Source organism: Mustelus asterias, chromosome 22 (assembly GCF_964213995.1).
Source record: "Mustelus asterias chromosome 22, sMusAst1.hap1.1, whole genome shotgun sequence".
NCBI classification, from domain to species: domain Eukaryota; kingdom Metazoa; phylum Chordata; class Chondrichthyes; order Carcharhiniformes; family Triakidae; genus Mustelus; species Mustelus asterias.
Window position 1 is genome coordinate 23776782 of NC_135822.1, and position 16549 is coordinate 23793330.

At 50.8% G+C, this 16549-nt stretch overlaps 1 protein-coding gene across 1 annotated transcript; it reads right to left on the reverse strand.

Moving 5' to 3' along the window:
- Window positions 1–6718: 6718 nt before the first annotated feature.
- htr6 (5-hydroxytryptamine (serotonin) receptor 6) lies at window positions 6719–13108 on the reverse strand. Its single transcript, XM_078239753.1, has 3 exons — window positions 12383–13108; window positions 9531–9689; window positions 6719–7141 (listed from the first exon to the last, which is right to left on the reverse strand). Exons 1-3 carry the CDS (start codon window positions 13106–13108, stop codon window positions 6719–6721), a joined length of 1308 nt encoding a protein of 435 aa, XP_078095879.1.
- Between the last annotated feature and the right edge of the window lie 3441 nt (window positions 13109–16549).

A 16549-nucleotide genomic window follows, 5' to 3' on the forward strand; every position in this document is an offset into this window, starting at 1 on the left:
GGGGGTGTGTGGGAGGGGAGAGGGATGGGTTGGAGAGGGGTCTATTGGGGAGGAGAGGATTCAGGCAGCGTTCCTAATTACCCCCCCCCTTAACAGCCCTCTGGTGGGAATTGCAATTCAATGGCGGCTCCTCACCTCCCAATGAGCTTCAGGTCGATGATTATGGGAGGGTAGTTGCTGCTGTCACCGCGGGAAATGTTCCTGTCTGTGGGGGTTAACAGGATTGGTCCTGACTTTAATACTCCCCTGTTTAAATGTTCCGTTCTGATGTTGTCTCGGTTTCCGTGAGAAATGGCCACGGGGATAATCATGATGTGGAGATGCCGGCGTTGGACTGGGATAAACACAGTAAGAGTTTTAACAACACCAGGTTAAAGTCCAACAGGTTCATTTGGTAGCAAATGCCATTAGCTTTCAGAGTGCTGCTCCTTCATCAGATGGAGTGGATATCTGCTCTCAAACAGGGCATACAGAGACACAAAATCAAGTTACAGAATACATGTCTCTGTATGCCCTGTTTGAGAGCAGATGTCCACTGCATCTGACGAAGGAGCAGCACTCCGAAAGCTAATGGCATTTGCTACCAAATAAACCTGTTGGACTTTAACCTGGTGTTGTTAAAACTCTTACACGGGGATAATACCAGGAATTGGTACTTCCAGCAGGGGAATGGAGATGCCTGGGTACAATCGATCATTCAGCATCATACATTGCTGGTTTGAAAGCAGTGTTTCTGCTTAAGAAAGATGTTTGGTAACATTGAATCTGACAGGACAGCAATCATTATCAGTGAGAAATAACAGTTAACTTTTCAAATCAGTGTGACAAAAGCACAACAAATAATTGATAGAGAGGAGGATAGCAGAACATAGAGAGAATCATAGAATCCCTACAGTGCTGAAGGAGGCCATTTGGCCCATCGAGCCCGCACTGACCGACAACTATCCCACCCAGGCCCTATCCCTGAAACCCCATGTATTTACCCACTAGGCCCCCTAACATTGAAGGGGCAATTGAGCATAGCCAATCGCCCTAACCCGCACATCTTTGGAGTGTGGGAGGAAACCCACGCAGACATGAGGAGAACATGCAAACTCCACACAGACAGTGATCCGAGGCTGGAATTGAACCTGGGTCCCTGGCGCTGTGAGGCAGCAGTGCCAACCACTGTGCCACGGCCTCCCCAGGGAGCAGGACAGCAGACTGTAAATAGTAGTGAGACCCAACTCGTATTAGGGAGGCTGAAGATTACATCAGTCAAAGATTGGAGTGAGATCTATTTGCAAGCGGGCAGCAGATAGCAACACTGTGTTGATTTGCAAAAGATGACAAAAAAAAATTTTTTTGACTTGGAAGCTATTAGCCATGCACACTGAAATCCCACCATTCACTTGTATTAAAACTGAGTCACAGGGCAGAGCTTAAACTATTTGTACAGGTGGTCTGACCTTAGGCAGGGTCTTTGCACATTTATTCCAAGCGGTTTGTTTCAGCGTGGGCCTGGCAACTGAGAGAAGTGTCTACTGCCCCCAGTGTTGGGCAGACTTCACTGCCTGCAATACAGTCAGGATAAAATCAGAGCGAATCCTCGCCATGATTTCCCCAAAAGAGTGCCGGATAAAGTGTGTGTGTGAACTTTACGATGCATTAATGAGACAGACTGATGTACAATCTGTTGTTTGGTGCTGTTCATCTTGAGTGTGAAAAGTCTTCACCAGCCTGCACCATATAGATTGATAATTATGAATGATTTCTAGTACATCAGGTGACGTTTCTCCACCTATTGCTCCAACCTGGCATCAGATCCTGGCTTTGGTCCAGGCCCACACACAATGCATAATAATCCTTTCAAGGAAAACTGGAACATTTCCCAGTGCGCTCATTAATTCACTCTTAACTATGAAGAGTTCCATACTAATGAAGATTAAGAATAATTCTAATATGATAAAGCACAAAGGGGAAGAAAGAATTATATTGCAAAATTATGAGGAGAAATGATACTGGAGGTTTGTTCCTCGCCTGAAACATGAGATGTTTCAACACTTAAACTCAAATGAACCTTGCCAGACTTTCAGAAAGGTGCGGCTTTAGAAGCACCAGACGGGTTTTTGCAACAATCGACATGGTCATCGTTAGACTTTTAATTCCATTTTTTAAAATTGAATTCAAATTCCACCATCTGCAGTGGTGAGATTCGAACCTGGGTCCCCAGAGCATTACCCTGGATTACTAGTCCAGCAACAATACCACTACGCCTCCCCTTTGTTGTTGGTGATTTAGCCAAATGTTTAACACAGTCAGGTGACTTAATCTTTTGTCTGACATTTTAACTGAGATTTTTAAATAGGTGGCTTTAAGGGCAGCACAGTGGCACAGTGGTTAGCACTGCTACCTCACAGCGCCAGGGACCCAGATTCAATTCCAGTCTCGGGTGACTGTCAGTGTGAAGTTTACAAAAGAAAGGAAAGATAGATTATGAAACTAAACTAGCACAAAATATAAAAACTGATAGTAAAAGTTTTTACAAATATATAAAAAGGAAAAGAGTAGCTAAAGTAAATGCTGGACCCTCAGAAGACGAGAAGGGGGATTTAATAATGGGAAACGAGGAAATGGCCGAGGCCTTAAACAAGTATTTTGTGTCGGTCTTCACAGTAGAGGACACAAATAGCTTACCGAAAATTGACGGTCGTGGGACTGTAGGGGGTGAGGTCCTTAAAACGATTACTATTACTAAAGAGGTAGTGCTTGGTAGGCTAATGGGACTAAAGGTAGACAAGTCCCCGGGCCCGGATGGAATGCATCTCAGGGGACTGAAAGAAATGGCAGAAGTAATAGCAGATGCGTTGGTTGTAATTTATCAAAATTCACTGGACTCTGGGGAAGTGCCAGCTGATTGGAAAACAGCTAATGTGACGCCACTGTTTTAAAAAGGAGGTAGACAAAAGGCGGGTAACGACAGGCCGGTTAGCTTAATGCCCGTAGTTGGGAAATTGCTGGAATCTGTCATTAAAGAAGAAATAACAGGACACCTGGAAAAAAATGGTTCGATCAAGCAGACGCAGCATGGATTCATGAAGGGAAAGTCGTGTTTGACGAATTTACTGGATTTTTATGAAGGTGTAATGAGTGCAGTTGATAGAGGGGAACCGGTGGATGTGGTGTTTTTGGATTTCCAGAAGGCGTTCAATAAGGTGCCTCACAAAAGGTTGCTGCAGAAGATTGGGGCACACGGAGTTGAGGGTAAAGTGTTAGCGTGGATTGAGGATTGGCTATCTAACAGGAAGCAGAGAGTTGGAATAAATGGGTGCTTTTCTGGTTGGCAGTTGGTGACTAGTGGCGTGCCGCAGGGATCGGTGCTGGGGTCTCAACTGTTTACCATATACATAGACGATCTGGAGGAGGGGACCGAGTGTAGGGTAACAAAGTTTGCGGATGACACAAAGATGAGTGGGAAAGCGAATTGCGTGGAGGATGCGAAAAGTCTGCAGAGAGATTTGGATAGGCTAAGTGAGTGGGCGAGGATCTGGCAGATGGAGTATAACGTTGACAAGTGTGAGGTTATCCACTTTGGAAGGAATAATAGTAAAATGGACTATTATTTAAATGGTGAAAAATTACAACATGCTACTGTGCAGAGGGACCTGGGGGTCCTTGTGCATGAATCGCAAAAACTCAGTTTGCAGGTGCAGTAGGTGATCAAGAAGGCAAATGGAATGTTGGCCTTTATCGCGAAGGGGATGGAGTATAAAAGCAGGGAGGTCTTGCTGCAATTGTACAAGGTACTGGTGAGGCCGCAACTAGAGTACTGTGTGTAATTTTGGCCCCCTTATTTGCGGAAGGATATATTGGCCTTGGAGGGAGTACAGAGAAGGTTCACCAGGTTGATACCGGAGATGAGGGGGTTAGCTTATGAGGAGAGATTGAGTAGATTGGGCCTGTACTCGTTGGAGTTTAGAAGGCTGAGGGGAGATCTTATAGAGACATATAAGATAATGAAGGGGCTAGACAGGGTAGAGGCAGAGAGATTCTTTCCACTTAGAAAGGAAACAAGAACTAGAGAACACAGCCTCAAAATAAGGGGGAGTCAGTTTAGAACAGAGTTGAGGAGGAACTTCTTCTTCTGAGAGGGTAGTGAATCTCTGGAATTCTCTGCCCATTGAAGCAGTGGAGGCTACCTCGTTAAATATGTTTAAGTCACAGGTAGATAGATTTCTGATCAATAAGGGAATTAAGGGTTATGGGGAGCGAGCGGGTAAGTGGAACTAAACCACTATCAGATCAGCCATGATCTTATTGAATGGCGGGGCAGGCTCAAGGGGCTAGATGGCCTACTCCTGCTCCTATTTCTTATGTTCTTATGTTCTTATGTGCAGGTTAGGTTGATTGGCCATACTAAATTACCCCTTAGTGTCAGGGGATTAGCAGGGTAAATGCCTGGGGTTAGGGGGATAGGGCCTGGGTGGGATGGTTGTCGGTGCGGGCTCGATGGGCCAAATGGCCTCTTTCTGCACTGTCAGGATTCTATGATGATTTAAAATAACACTAAGCAACATCGGACAGGGATTACAACCATTTATAAGCTCAGGACACAATGGGATAGCAAAATAAGAAATTGTGTTAACTTTACATGATTCATCATTATAATCTGGGTCAGCTCTGGAATACAATCAGTGGGGTATATTGCTCCAAAAGGGATGCTGTATATTCTCCCAATAAGAAGTCTCACAACACCAGGTTAGAGTCCAACAGGTTTCTTTGGTATCATGAGCTTTCTGAGCGCTGCTCCTTCGATGAAGGAGGGCGCTCCAAAAGCTCGTGATACTAAATAAACCTGTTGGACTTTAACCTGGTGTTGTGAGGCTTCATACCGTGCCCACCCCAAACCAACACCGGCATCTCCACATCGTGTATATTCTCCCAGTCGCGTATATTCTCTTAGAATCAGGAACGTGTAAGTGCAGACAGCCGAGGAAATATACCAGAAAATAAGGCGAAAATGGCCTCTGATTCACGGGTTCCTTCTCAGCTCCCTCGGGGTCTCTGCACTTACCCCCTACCTGCAGATTCAACGGTGAATCGACAGAGCAGAATGCCCCTTGTAAACTGAGTTTACCTGCTTTAGTTTGTATTGAACTCTCAGCGTGAGCTGTTAATATGTCCAAAACTAGGGTGTTGGGACTTAAAGAAAGTGAAATGTGTTCAAAACCGCCATGAAAATCAGAGCAGTCAGTCTGAAGGATGTCCGCGGCAGCTTCTGATAGAACCACCTTGTGTCCCGCAGTCCAACAGAAATCTGATCAGCTGAAGGGTTAAACTGCAAACATTATCCTGTCTTTTATCTCTCAGACTTGCCCTTTGTTTCCGCTGTTTTCAAGTTCCCAGTTCCAGTTTTTGCTCGGCTGGTTATATTTTATTTCTGTGGTTTTTGCACAAAAAATTGGTTTCCTTAAAACAAAGTGTTGATCTGAAGAATTCATGAACTGTCGTGTTTCTCAGACGATGTTCCAGGAGTTTTTTATTGCCAGCTGTGGATCTGAGATTGACTGATCCAATAGTCAGGATTCCCTGCTCCATTCGACTGGGGGGCTCCATGTCTCCAGCTCATGGGGGGGGGGGGGGGGGGGTGGAGGGCAGTGTCTCTCTAACCTTGGGGGGGGCGGGGGGACGTGGAGAGTAGTGTCTCTCCAGCCCATTGGATGGGGGGGCTCTGTCTCTCTGCCCATTTTGGGGGGGGGGGTGTCACTGACACTGCAGCCCATTGGGCAGGGGCACTGTCTCTGCCCATTGGGCGGGGGCATGTCTCTCTGCCCATTGGGCGGGGGGGCACTGTCTCTCTTCCATTGGGTGGGGGCACTGTCTCTCTGCCCATTGGGTCGGGGCACTGTCTCTGCCCATTGGGTGGGGGGGCACTGTCTCTGCCCATTGGGCAGGGGCACTGTCTCTCTGCCCATTGGGCGGGGGCACTGTCTCTCTTCCATTGGGTGGGGGCACTGTCTCTCTGCCCATTGGGTCGGGGCACTGTCTCTGCCCATTGGGCTGGGGCACTGTCTCTCTGCCCATTGGGCGGGGGGGCACTGTCTCTCTTCCCATTGGGTGGGGGCACTGTTTGTGCCCATTGGGTAGGGGGCTCTGTCTCTCTTCCCATTGGGTGGGGGCACTGTCTCTCTTCCCATTGGGCGGGGGCACTGTCTCTCTTCCCATTGGGCGGGGGTAGTATCTCTCTGCCCATTGGGTGGGGGGGCACTGACTCTCTGCATCTGTGGGGCGACACAGTGGTTAGCAGTGCTGGTTCGATTCCTGTCTTGGGTCACTGTGCAGAGTTTGCACATTCTCCCCATGTCTGCGTGGGTTTCCTCCGGGTGCTCCGGTTTCCTCTCACAGTCTGACTGACATGCTGGTTAGGTGGATTGACTGTGCTAAATTCTCCCTCAGTGTACCCGAACAGGTGCCGGAGTGTGGCGACTAGAGGAATTTCACAGTAACTTCATTGTAGTGTTAATGTAAGCCTTACTTGTGATACTAATAAATAAACTTTACTTTTACTTTACATTTCGATGCCAGGACTGTGCCTTGGTTCCAGTCGAAGGGGGAGAGTCTGTTGCCTCCAGTTCATTGCAGGATTGGCTATGCGGACATGCTGGAGGCTGTTTACCTCCATGAGGGACACTGGTGTACAATCCATGATGTGGCTGCAGCTCAGGGGGGGGTGAATTCCCTAGTCCATTGGGGTGTTCAGCTGGTTCACCTGCAATTCCTGGTCAGTCTGCTCCAGTTCAAAGAGATGCAGTGAATCCGCCCCCAGCTGCTGCTCCTCTCCCACCTGCTGCTTGCCGGCTGCCAGGAGGATGCGCTCGTTCACCTGGATGGCAGACTCGATGGAGTCGGTTTCCGGCCGCAGGGCCAACATGTTCCTGAGGGACAGCGCCAGCCGGGGGCCGCTGTTGGAGTTCCTCATGGAGAAAGACACCACGCTGGGCCGCCGCGCCCACCAGCGCCGGCAGCAGGGCAGGTACTTGGCCATGGCCCGTTTGAAATCCCGCATGAAGAGGGGGTAGATGATGGGGTTCATGGTGCTGTTACAGTAACCCAGCCAGGTCAGCACATCAAAGAGCAGGGCTGGCACACAGTCACACACCGCCTGCAGGCAAAGAGGCACCTTGTTAGTGGGGTAAATAATGGTAAATACAACAGTAAATAAAACAAAAAGGAAAGCAACATACTGCTGGAATCTGACAGAAAAACAGAAAAACGCTGGGCAATCTCAACAGGTCTGACAGCATTTGTGAACACAGTAAGAAGTCTCACAACACCAGGTTAAAGTCCAACAGGTTTATTTGGTAGCAAATACTATAAGCTTTCGGAGCACTGCTCCTTCGTCAGATGGAGTGGAAATGTGCTCTCAAACAGTGCACAGAGACACAAAAAATCAAGTTGCAGAATACTGATTAGAATGTGAATCCCTACAACCAGCCAGGTCTTAAAGGTACAGACATCTGTGGAGACAGAATAGATCATAGACCCCCTCCAGTGCAGAAGGAGGCCATTCGGCCCATTGAGTCTGCACTGACCACAATTCCAACCCGGCCCTATCCCCATAATCCCACGTATTTACCCTAGCTAATCCCCCTGACACTAAGGGGCAATTTACCATGGCCAATCCACCCAACCCCGACATCTTTGGACAGAGTCAACGTTTCCAGTCTGGATGAGCCTTCATCGAATACAGAACTTCAATGAAAAGTGGGACCCCCAAATTACATTGTCCTGATTCCAAAGTCTGAATCATAGAATCCCTACAGTGCAGAAGGAGGCCATTCGGCCCTTTGAGTCTGCCCCGACCACAGTCCAGGTCTTATCCCCACAACCCCACATATGGGGTTACCCCAGCCAGTCCCCCTGACACTAGGGGTACTTCAGCATGACCAATCCACCTAACCCGCACATCTTTCAGACTGTGGGAGGAAACTGGAGTACCCGGAGGGAACCCACGCAGTCACGGGGAGAACGTGCAGACACCACACAGACCGCGACCCGAGGCCGGGATTGAACCCGGGTCCCTGGTGCTGTGAAGCAGCAGTGCTAACCACTGTGCCGCCCGTTCGGCTTGGATAGACTAACAAGATAACTAATTAGAATGAGTAAACTTTCCTGAACTGACAGGTAGGTAAAAGAATGAGAGTGAGTTTGTTTCTGAGTGTCCAGATGTGGGTATATCCCAGAGAATTCTCATTGCAATGCATTACACAAACACAGTGAGTTCCAGCGATATCAGAGAGTAAGATATCTGCATTTATAAATGTCCCCGAATCATTTAGAAACCTCCTTTAAGAAGATCTGACTGTTTGTTTCTTGCAGCGAGGAGACTGGGATCCTGTTTAATATTTTCTGGGCAAAAGGAAAGCGATGACCTTTGTTGACACATGGCTTTTGCTATTATTTTTATTTTTTGTTTTGCGAAGACTTGACCTCTCGCTGCAGTGAACCGAGGGAGTGCAAGCGCCGTGAGCCACAATTCACCTCATTCTTAGAGCAGCGCGCAAACCAAAAGGAAAATCTGTTTCGTGCGTGAGGGAGGAAGTCAGGGGAAAGAGAGACCGAGAGTGCGAGAGATACCGAGAGGGAGGAGGGTTAGGGACAAGGAGGAAGCACTCACACAACACCAACACAGAGAGACACACTGACAGCCAGAGAGAGACAGTGTAAGAGATGGACCCACACGCACACTGACTGAAACTGACACCCAGAGGGCAATTTCAATGACATTTTTCCCATTTGTTTACGATCCCAGTTCAGTAGAAATGGTGTGGGTTCCAGTCCTACTCCCCCCACCCCGCCCCCGCCGCCCTCACCCCAACAAGAAGAATTTAGATTCTAGCAAACGTAGTATTTTGTCTTTATCTTAATATTGGGCGACACGGTGGCACTGCTCCCCACAGCACCAGGAACCTGGGTTCGATTCTGGCTTTGGGGTCACTGTCTGCACATTCTCCCCGTGTCTGCGTGGGTTTCCTCTGGGTGCTCAGGTTTCCTCCCACAGTCCAAAGATGTGCGGATTAAGTGAATTGGCCATTGTAAAATTCTCCCTCAGTGTACCCGAATAGGCGCCAGAGTGTGGCGACTGGGGGATTTTCACAGTAACTTCATTGCAGTGTTAATGTAAGCCTTACTTGTGACACTAATAAATAAACTTTTTATAAATGAATCCCAGCGCTGACCAATGTAACATTCACACCTTCCTCCACCCCTCCCGCAGTCAGTGGAGTTTTTGGTTGGGGACTGAATGATTTTGACCCTGGCCAGTTCTGGATTGTGTGTTAGGGACTGGATTAAGACTGCTTCATTTTAGTCTCTTTAACCCTTCCGTCTGTCACCGTGAGCAGGTTATTACAATGGAGTCCATTCGGACACCAAGTGGTTCAAGCGGCCACAGAACATATTTAAAAAGGAACCTTCCTGTGCATTTATCTCAATGGGTCGAGCTGGTGGGGACACTTGGCGTGACACGCAGTTCAGGAAACGGTGCTCACCTGAGTAACATTGGCCACAAAAAAAGGCAGCCAGGTCACAAAGAACATTCCCAGTAAAACTCCCAGCGTCAGGCTCGCCTTCAAAGCTCGCTTACTATGCTTGCTCGTGAATCTTCGACTGTCGCAGCTTCCCGCTGGCGGATTCTGAGCCCCCCGGACCTGGAATAAAGAAGAGGCAGAATCTGAGCGAGAAATGCCTTGGACATTAGGGCATCGCCAAAGGGAAATCCTTACAGTGCATAAAACAATCAGTAAAAACCGACAACTTCTCTGGAGTTTAGATGTCGTCATCTATCTGGGCATTAACTCCGGGAGCGAGGTGGTTTAGTTGGTTCTGTACCTGTTTTACTTTGGAGCTACTTGTAAACATGCACTATTGACTTTAAGTGTTGGCAATTGCACCAAAAATTATAAACATGAGATTTTTAAAGTACTTTTTGCTTAATCTGTTTGAAGCATCAGTTGTCCCAAGTACACAGTGACCAGTGCTGAGTGACCAGTGCTGAATGACCGGACCTGAGTGACCAGTGCTGAGTGACCAGTGTTGAGTGACCAGCCGTGAGGGTTACTATTCCTGAGTGACCAGTGCTGAGTGACCGCTGAAGGGGGTCCCCAGTCTGGAGCTAACTCCCTCTCCCAGTCGCTGGGGGTTTGACGGTGCCGAAGGGCGGAATCGGGGTCGCTGTCTAAGGTGCTGAAATTAAAGCTCCGGTTCCCTGACGCGGGTGGCAAATCCCAAACTCCTGTTAGATTTGGTCGAAATCTGAGCCTCAATCCGCCCACCCCTGAATCCCCTATACTTTTTCTGCCGCCCCCCAATTCCCAATACTGTTCCTGCCTCTCCCCAATTCCCAATACTGTTCCTGCCTCCCTCCCAATTCCCAATACTGTCCCTGCCTCCCTCCCAATTCCCAATACTGTCCCTGCCTCCCTCCCAATTCCCAATACTGTCCCGGCCTCTCCCCAATTCCCAATACTGTCCCGGCCTCTCCCCAATTCCCAATACTGTCCCTGCCTCCCTCCCAATTCCCAATACTGTCCCGGCCTCTCCCCAATTCCCAATACTGTCCCGGCCTCTCCCCAATTCCCAATACTGTCCCGGCCTCTCCCCAATTCCCAATACTATCCCGGCCTCTCCCCAATTCCCAATACTATCCCGGCCTCTCCCCAATTCCCAATACTGTCCCTGCCTCCCTCCCAATTCCCAATACTGTCCCTGCCTCCCTCCCAATTCCCAATACTGTCCCTGCCTCTCCCCAATTCCCAATACTGTCCCTCCCTCTCCCCCAATTCCCAATACTGTCCCTGTCTCCCCCCCAATTCCCAATACTGTTCCTGCCTCCCCAATTCCCAATACTGTCACTGCCTCTCCCCCAATTCCCAAAACTGTCCCTGTCTCCCTCCCAATTCCCAATACTGTCCCTGTCTCCCCCCCAATTCCCAATACTGTCACTGCCTCCCCCCAATTCCCAATACTGTCCCTGGCTCTCCTCAATTCCCAATACTGTCCCTGCCGCTCCCCCAATTCCCAATACTGTCCCTGCCTCTCTCCCAATTCCCAATACTGTCCCTGCCTCTCCCCAATTCCCAATACTGTCCCGGCCTCTCCCCAATTCCCAATACTGTCCCGGCCTCTCCCCAATTCCCAATACTATCCCGGCCTCTCCCCAATTCCCAATACTATCCCGGCCTCTCCCCAATTCCCAATACTGTCCCTCCCTCTCCCCCAATTCCCAATACTGTCCCTGCCTCTCCCCAATTCCCAATACTGTCCCTCCCTCTCCCCCAATTCCCAATACTGTCCCTGTCTCCCCCCCAATTCCCAATACTGTTCCTGCCTCCCCAATTCCCAATACTGTCACTGCCTCTCCCCCAATTCCCAAAACTGTCCCTGTCTCCCTCCCAATTCCCAATACTGTCCCTGTCTCCCCCCCAATTCCCAATACTGTCACTGCCTCCCCCCAATTCCCAATACTGTCCCTGGCTCTCCTCAATTCCCAATACTGTCCCTGCCGCTCCCCCAATTCCCAATACTGTCCCTGCCTTTCCCCAATTCCCAATACTATCCCTGCATTCCCCCAATTCCCAATACAGTCTCTGCCTCCCCCCCAATTCCCAATACTGTCACTGCCTCTCCCCCAATTCCCAATACTGTCCCCGCCTCTCCCTCAATTCCCAATACAGTCCCTGCCTCTCCCCCAATTCCCAATACTATCCCTGCTTCTCCCCCAATTCCCAATACTGTCCCTGCCTCCCTCCCAATTCCCAATACTGTCCCTGCCTCCCTCCCAATTCCCAATACTATCCCTGCCTCTCCCCCAATTCCCAATACTGTCCCTGCCTCTCCCCAATTCCCAATACTGTCCCTGCCTCTTCCCCAATTCCCAATACTGTCCCCGCCTCTCCCCCAATTCCCAATACTGCCCCGGCCTCTCCCCAATTCCCAATACTGTTGCTGCCTCTCCCCCAATTCCCAATACTGCCCAGCTCCGGACTGCTGTTGAATAAAGTACAAAACGGAATCGGATTAAGTCTGCAGAGATAGAGGAGACTGGATTCGATCGAGATTCCCTTTCTCACCCTCCTGATGGGTCCGGCATTGTGATGAGGAGAGTTAGAGAGCCCTGACCAAACACATTCTACACTAATTGGGGAGATGGCCTCCAATGCCCAACTCGATGCCCCCCCCCCACCTCCCCCCACCTCCCCCCCCCCCCCCCCCCGACCTCTTCCCCCCCCCCCCCCCCCCCCCACACACAACCCCTACTCCCGGCTCCCTGCCACTTCCCCTAGTGTGAGGACACCGTGTGAGCCTCCCTGCCCCAGACACACTCACAGAGACGCGCATTTACCTGCACCGGGTCAGCAGAGGTGGTGGCCACGTTGGTGGTCAGGGAGGCCACTTGCACGGCTTGTTTCCTGGCGGCCAGCAGGATCCGGCAGTAGGTGAAGGAGATGGCGACAGAGGGCAGCAGGAAGGTGAGGCAGGAGGCAATGAGGGCGTAGGGGAGGCTAACCAAGAGGCGGCACTCAGCCGCTTCCCCCTGCAGGCTGGAGTTGGGCGCCTGTACCTCAAAGTCCATCTCATGCCAGCCCATCTCGATGGGCAGGAAGGATGCCAGGGATGCCAGGCTCCAGGTGGTGAAGATGAGGAAGACGGCTCGGCAGGGGGTCATCCGCAGTTTGTATTTGAGGGGGGAGATGATGAGAAAGTACCGGTCCAGGCTGATCACACACAGGTTGAGGATGGAGGCGCTGCAACACATCACATCGAAGGAGTACCAGATGGAGCAGAAAGCGCCCTCCAGCACCCAGCGGCCGTACAGTTCATTCAGCATGGCCGGGGGCATCACCACCAAGCCCACCATCAGATCCGACATGAAGAGAGACACCAGGAAGTAATTGGAGGTGTTTCTCAGAGAGCGTTGGGTGAAAATCAGCAAAATCAGCAGGAAATTGCCGGCGGTGGTCAGGAGGATGATCAGACAGAGAAAAGCAGCCACCCACACTCTGCCCTCCGGAGCTGCCCGTGCCCCCAGCCCCGTGCCGTTCCCCGCGGCCGACAGCCCCCCATCCATGGGGAGAGCCGGTGGCTGGAGGCGGCGGGAACGGCAGACTGGGCGGCGAGGAGCCTCTGGCACCGGGCGAGGGGCTGCGGAGCAGAGGAGAGAGCGAGGGTGGCACAGAGAGGCACATGCAACAGTTCAGTGTACACCGAGCGGCGTGTACTCCACGGAAGTGTGTACACCGAGTGGTGTGTACTCCCAGGGAATGTGTACACCGAGCGGTGTGTACTCCCACTGTGTGTACACCCAATGTGTACACCCAGTGAGTGTGCACCCGGTGAGTACACCCAGTTTGTGTGTACACCCAGTGTGTACACCCAGTGTCTACACCCAGTGAGTGTACACCCAGTGTGTACACCCAGTGAATACACCCAGTGTGTACACCCAGTGAGTGTACACCCAGTGTGTACACCCAGTGAATACACCCAGTGTGTACACCCAGTGAGTGTACACCCAGTGTATACACCCAGTGTATACACCCAGCGAGTACACCCAGTGAGTGTACACCCAGTGAGTGTACACCCAGTCTGCTTCCCAATGACAACTGCTGCTCGCAAAAAGTGGAAAGTGATGGAGCAGAGAGAGAGAGAGATGCGAAATATTCCAAACTCACCAGACTATAATGCAGAAATCCTGGAAAATTCCTTCAGTTCCACTCAATTCCCAAAGCTTTATTCCCGACAACTATCATCTTCTATGTGAGGTATTGGGGGGGACGGGGGGGGGAGATTTCCAATCTGGAATATTTCCTTTAAAAAGCAAACTCCATTCTGAGGTTTTCCCTGGAAGAAAGTGGCCGCTTTTTTATGGGAGACAAAAACATTTCAGACAAGTGAGAAATGGCTTTGTGACAATTACTGAAACACTGAGAGAGAGAAATCCCAGTCACTCCTGATCAAGGATAAGAAAGTAACAAGTTCAGTTCCAGCAGACCCCAGTAGCCAGTTGGATCAATGAACACCGCCAGTGAAATATCCCAACACAATCTTCAACAGACACGGGAGGGAGGGAGATTTTCTCTGTCCCCTGTAGCTGGGGGCAGATTGTTGGGTCCTGTCCAATATAACATTAAAATGCGAGTGTCTGGCGCTGATTTCGGTGGCCCCGGTTCTCTGCACCCTGTGCGGTGATGGGTTGGATGGGATCACAGTTTGAGTTTCCTTTCCCACAGGTTCAGCAGAAAGTTCAGGCTCACAGAGAATGAAATCAGAGCCGGGCACAACAACCCGGGATAATCCTGCCCAGCTATTGACTAACCCCGACCTCCCCCAAACACTGACACCCCCCCCCCAACCCTGACCCCCTTAACCCTGACCTACCCCACCCCTGTCCTCCCCAACCCCTGACCCCCCCCAATCCTGACCCCCTTAACCCTGACCTACCCCACCCCTGTCCTCCCCAACCCCTGACCCCCCCCAATCCTGACCCCCTTAACCCTGACCTACCCCACCCCTGTCCTCCCCAACCCCTGACCCCCCCCAATCCTGACCCCCTTAACCCTGACCTACCCCACCCCTGTCCTCCCCAACCCCTGACCCCCCAACCCTGACCCCTTAACCCTGACCTATCCCACCTCTGTCCTCCCCAACCCCTGATCCCCCAACCCTTACCCCCCAACCCTGACCCCCACCCCTGAACCCCCTACCCCTGTCCTCCCCACCACTGGCCTCCCCATCCCCATCCCCAACCTCCCCACCCCTGACCCCCCTCCCCTGACCCCCCTCCCCTGACCCCCCACCCCTGACCCCCCACCCCTGACCTCCCATCCCAACCTCCCCACCTCTGACCCCCCACCCCTGTCCTCCCACCCCTAACCTCTCCACCCCTGACTTCCCTACCCTGACCTACCCCCCCCCCCGGTCCCCCCACCCCTGACCCACCCCCCCCCCACCCCTGTCCTCCCCACCCTCTGACTGCTCTCAAACCTTTAGTTTTCTGAAACAAATCAGAAACTTCACTGTTCCTCACAAAAGGAGCAGTTTGGAAAAATATGTGTCTTAATAAAAAAAAGTATGGTAAAAAATACTTGAAGGTGAGGGGCTGGAGGTTTAGGGGGATTTGAGGGGAAACCTTTTCACCCACAGAGTGGTGGGGGTCTGGAAGGCACTGCCTGGGAGGGTGGTAGAGGCGGGAAACCTCAAACCCTTTAAAAAGTACATGGATGAGCATTTTAAATGTCACAACATTCGAGGCTACGGCTAAATGCGGGAAAGTGGGATTGGTGCAGATTTAGTGCAGTTTTGTCAGTGTAGACCCGATGGGCTGAAGGGCCTCCACTTTACTGTATGAATGGCGCTGGCCCCCACCCCAGCCCACAACAGAAGGGAGAGTTTAAATGATTCATTGAATTGAACCCCATCCCATTCCTTTTCTTCTCTCACCCTTTCCCTGCAGACTGGGGGTAGTGACACCAATTTCCCTCCAATATGTGGCCTAAGTGATTCTTTTTTAAATTTAGCTAGTGAGCATCGGAAGCTTTCAGCTTGTGGGGATATCAGAGGAGGTTGCATGTCTGCCTTACCCTCCGTCCAAATGTGCCCATGCCAACCCTATCCCCAACTTGCCATGAACCCTCACGTGGTGGTCACCAAGAATGATAGCACCATCAGCCTCTAATCACCTCCTTTCCCCCTGCCCACCGAGCTAAGCTGCTCCCTCTTTCCCTGACCCCACATTCTCTTTCCCCCCTCTCTCTCTCCTCATGCACTTTCTACGCTCAGTCCCCGCTCTCTTAGCCCTATTCCCACAAAACTGCTGCTAAGTTATTTTCATGGCCCCCATGCTAACAGTCACTGTAAACCAGGCACTGTCCCCTTCCAATCGGCAATTCTTTTCCCAGAAAGTAGTGAGCTTCTGGAAGACATTGCAGGTTTGTGTGGTAGGTGCCTTCTCTCTGTACGCTTAAAAAGGATTAAATTTATTTATTAGTCACAAGTAAGGCTTACATTAACACTGCAATGAAGTTACTGTGAAATTCCCCTAGTTCCGCCTTGCAGAGAGTTCCACCAATGGGGAAGCGATTGTATCAGATGGAAGAAATGTATTTATTTATTAGTGTCACAAGTAGACTTACATTAACACTGCAATGAAGTTACTGTGAAAATCCCCTAATCGCCACACTCCGGCGCCTGTTCGGTTACGCTGAGGGAGAATTTAGCATTGCTAATGCACCTAACCAGCATGTCTCAGACTGTGGGAGGAAACCAGAGCACCTGGAGGAAACCCACGCAGACAAGGGGAGACTCTGCACAGACAGTGACCCAAGCTGGGAATTGAACCCGGGTCCCTGGTGCTGTGAGGCAGCAGTGCTAACCATTGTGCCACCATGCCGCCCCAAACCTATATCTCAGTAGTGTAAAAGGGTTAGCATCTCTCAGCACCAACAGTTGCCTTTTTTTTTGCCTTTGTAGATAATGCTTCATCCGTATGGACTAGCTGCACCTCCAGCCGAGC